A 4205-nucleotide genomic window follows, 5' to 3' on the forward strand; every position below is an offset into this window, starting at 1 on the left:
TTTTTGAAAAAATGAAAATTTTGTGGAATATACATGTATGAAAATTCTCCGATTATGTAATGACATTATGGAATGCAATGCAAATAAAATTTTTAATCGACATTTGAATGTTTCTTACCATAAATACTATTCGGAATATTTTGGAAAATATTTCGGATTCTTGGAATGTTTTTTGGGGATTTTAGGAACATTTCATGAATATTTAGCGTTTGCCGGGAGATGTGTCAAATATAAAATTTTGTTTTTGACAAATACAAGGTGTAATATGAATGAATGAAAAATATAATTGAAATATTGATACAATAAGTGATAATCATATTGATATTATTATTAAAAAATGCGTATATACACACACATTTTAGAAAACAATAACCGTGATATATTTATTTTCTATTTGAAATATGACAATTAATAAATCTTTGGAGATATGTTACTTATAATTTATTGAGTAATTTCATATTACCACAAGCGTATCCTTACACAAGCGAATAGCTTATTTTTGTTGCAATGTATTGTGGAAGCATGCCAAACAAACCTGAATAAAATATCATTTTAATATACAATGAAAAATGCGTATGTGTACTCATACTATTTCGTATTACTTACGGTAAAAATAAAATTTTGTTATAAATTAAGTAGTAACTGACAAAATAGAAACGGCAAAAATATATTCTGAATTTATTAGTTTCAATAATATATGTCTCATGTCGTATTATAATGTATATTTTGCAAATATTTCATATTTGAAAGGCATGAAATCCAAAGTCGCATGAAAAATCTGCATATACATATAAATACTTAGGAAGGAACAAGGATACATGGTGGAAGTTATTTCCACCATGCAAGAATACGAGACACGGTTACTTAGCAACATTCTTACAAAACAGTGCCACTCTAAATGTCAAGCAAACTGATTTCTACAGACATAAGTCAGCTGATGTGAGACTATAGATTTTGTAGTGATATCATTACCATTATTATTCATTACTTTTTTTATACATTTTTTATATCTTTAAGTAGATCAGTGTATTATATAAAACTTTTTACATCTTTTTTGATACCAATAAAAATGGTAAGTTAATTAATCTTAATTATTAACCTATTATAAGTTTTTTTACAATATATTATCATTATTTATATCAATATTAATATTATCAATGTTTTATCAATATTTTATTAATACATATTTTTTTTACAAGCATTTTTATATAATTCCATGTACGATTTTTCTCTATCCATTCTGTTCTTTCATTTTATTTTATTTTTATCTCTAAATTATTTCTTAACTGTGTGTGTGTTAATTGTTTATAATTGATAAAAAGGGTCCCAAAAAAGTGAAAGGGAAAGCGATAGATACTGTCGATGGGGTAGATACAACAAAAATGAATAGGGAACAATTAGAGATATATGCACATAAGATATTAGAAGAGATGGAACGGGAACGGGAGGAAAGAAACTTTTTTCAATTAGAAAGGGACAAACTACGAACTTTTTGGGAAATTACGAGACAACAATTGGATGAAGCACGTGCTGTAGTCAGGTACTTTACCGATAATAAATAACCATTTGAATCACCGACGAATGTAAATGGGTTTAAAATTCTTCAGAAATAAAGAACGTGAAAAAGAGGAATTAGTAGAGAATCACGAAGCTGAACTCAAATTATACAAGCAAAAAGTGAAGCATCTGATGTATGAGCATCAGACTAATTTATCTGAAACCAAAGCAGAGCATCTAGTTGCTCTTAAACTGGCACAAGACGATCATTTTGTGCAAGAAAATGAGCTTATTAAAGATAAAACCAATCTTAAAAAAGTACAGAAAGAGCAGGAATTGGCGTACATGAACGAAATTCGCGCATTAAAATTGGTAAGACGCATAATCTCTCTCTCTCTCTCTCTCTCTCTCTCCCTCTCTCTCCCCCCCCCTTGTCCCACCCTTTCTATCTTTCTTTATATTTATTAAATTGTATTTGAGAAAAAAATCGCTCATTTTTATACATACGAAATGCAGCATAATTCAGAGGAAATGAACAATATAATAAAAAAATTTGAATCTGAAGCAATAGAATTGGAGCAAAAGTACGAACAAAAATTAACAAGCCAATATGAGTCCTTAATATTGAAACATCGTATGGAGTTAACTGAAATAGAGGAAAGAAAGAATGCGCAAATTGCGAATCTAATAAAGAATCACGAAAATGCATTTACCGAAATGAAAAATTATTATAATGATATTACTCTGAATAATTTATCGTTAATTAAGAGTATGAAGGTGAACCTTAGTTATTATAAATTTTACAACTATAGAGTATTTTTCACGGAAAATAAGAATCGACAATTTTTCAATTAACGCAACATATCTTTTAATAGGAACAAATGGAAATGATGAGAAGCAATGAGGAACGTATGAAGAAACAAGTACGGGAATTAACAACAGAAAATAAAAAATATTTGACTGACTTGAAAACTTTGCAGGAAACGATTACCGAACTTAATCGTCAACTTACGAATTACGAGAAAGACAAGCAATGCTTAGTTGTTGGTATTTAAAACACCATTATCATTATATAATAACGTTATGAAAAACTGAATTAATAATTATTACAGAACACAAAACGAAGATTATCCGCAGTGACGAAGGATTTAGAGAATTTAAAATTGGAAAATGAAGTTCTCGAGCTGCGTTTTGAAAAAGTAAGATATTTAAACAATACATATAACATTTTCGAAACATACATATATTATTTTTTATAAAATATATTTCTAATAAAATATTTTATTTAGTGCCAATCCGAAAGAGACGAGTTACATTCTAGATTTGTGTCGGCCATATTTGAGCTGCAACAAAAAACGGGTTTAAAGAATGTACTCTTAGAAAAAAAATTAGAAAAGTTATCGGATTTACTGGAGCAACGTGAAGCACAGATTAGCGAAGTGTTAGCTGCTGCTCAATTAGATCCTGCGGCGGTGGTTAATATGAATAAAAAATTAGAAGTATACATTAAACACAATCTTATCACAATTATGTGAATTAAATACGAATACGATAATAATGCAACATTTCTTTGTAGGATATGCTCAATAGAAAAAATACTGCAATACAAGACCTACAATATGAATTAGCGAAAGTATGTAAAGCACATGACGATTTGTTAGCAGTTTACGAGAGTAAATTGCAAGAATATGGAATTCCCAAGACTGAACTTGGGTTTCAGCCTCTAAGGATGAAGATAAATGGTGCAAAATTGGGTTTAGGTCCAGCTGGTCTCGTTACTGCAAATCAGTAATTTTAAAAATATTTTTAAAATATTTATGTATAATTGATTTGTGAAAATTTTATATGTCTTGTCTGAGAAAACTGCGTTGACAAGTATTTATCATTATTTTTTATAGATTTTAATGAAAGAGATAATAAGTTTTTAGTAAGCCGTACAATTTGATATGTGTTTAGTACTGTATTTAGGATATTTGATAATACGCGCACTTAGCGATGAACTTGGAAAAACCTGAAATGAATATTTTTGAACAAGATCGATATATGTACAGAATTTTTTGACACAGAGTATTTTTATTCTGTAAAACAAATACACTTTAGCTTATGCGTTATGTTTTCAAAAATTACATAAAATTATCACAGAGAATGTACAGAGTAGATCGTATTATGCCTGGAAGTTGTATAGCCTCAGTAATTACTCAACATATTTATGCTTTTGCCTCTAATCATATTTTTTGTCGCAGTTAATACTGGCAATGAAAAATCTGATATCGTATATATTCAACTCATATATTTTTATTTCTATTACTGCATATAATTGCATAATTCCATTTTATGCTCCAACATCTTGTTAAATATTCAACAACTGGCAGGCACAAATACATTGAAAACATTCATATATAGATATTAACATATAGATATTAGACACTGACTATAATCTAACTTGTAAAACACTGTAAGTCAAATACATCAGGTCACAGGTTAATATATAAATTTCACTGGCTTTATGTAAAATATTTCTCCATCCGTTTCTCACGCAATAATAGTAATAGTCTGTAAACTTTTCCATTTTATAATACTTTACGGTTAAGTGAAGAAATAATTTATCATTTGCTCACAGATTTGTAAATATTATACAACACTTTGTATAGATATAATTTTATAATACATATATAGATGTGTGTGTGTATATATATATATATATTATA

At 28.3% G+C, this 4205-nt stretch overlaps 1 protein-coding gene across 1 annotated transcript; it reads left to right on the plus strand.

Annotated features, from left to right (window-relative positions):
- The first annotated feature begins 945 nt into the window (after window positions 1–945).
- On the plus strand, window positions 946–3289 carry LOC108747237 (growth arrest-specific protein 8). The gene is made up of 8 exons (XM_018484601.1): window positions 946–1072; window positions 1323–1540; window positions 1608–1869; window positions 2014–2274; window positions 2373–2540; window positions 2610–2696; window positions 2787–2996; window positions 3074–3289. Exons 1-8 carry the CDS (start codon window positions 1070–1072, stop codon window positions 3287–3289), a joined length of 1425 nt encoding a protein of 474 aa, XP_018340103.1. The 5' UTR covers window positions 946–1069.
- The last annotated feature ends 916 nt before the right edge of the window (window positions 3290–4205 follow it).

Source organism: Trachymyrmex septentrionalis, unplaced genomic scaffold, assembly GCF_001594115.1.
Source record: "Trachymyrmex septentrionalis isolate Tsep2-gDNA-1 unplaced genomic scaffold, Tsep1.0 scaffold196, whole genome shotgun sequence".
NCBI classification, from domain to species: Eukaryota; Metazoa; Arthropoda; class Insecta; order Hymenoptera; family Formicidae; genus Trachymyrmex; species Trachymyrmex septentrionalis.

Bases quoted from the DNA above. Each gene is read 5' to 3' on its own strand.
- LOC108747237 (XM_018484601.1), top strand. The intron at 2,541-2,609 runs GTTGGTATTTAA...TAATTATTACAG, and splicing joins AAGACAAGCAATGCTTAGTT to AACACAAAACGAAGATTATC. The intron at 2,997-3,073 runs GTATACATTAAA...ATTTCTTTGTAG, and splicing joins ATATGAATAAAAAATTAGAA to GATATGCTCAATAGAAAAAA.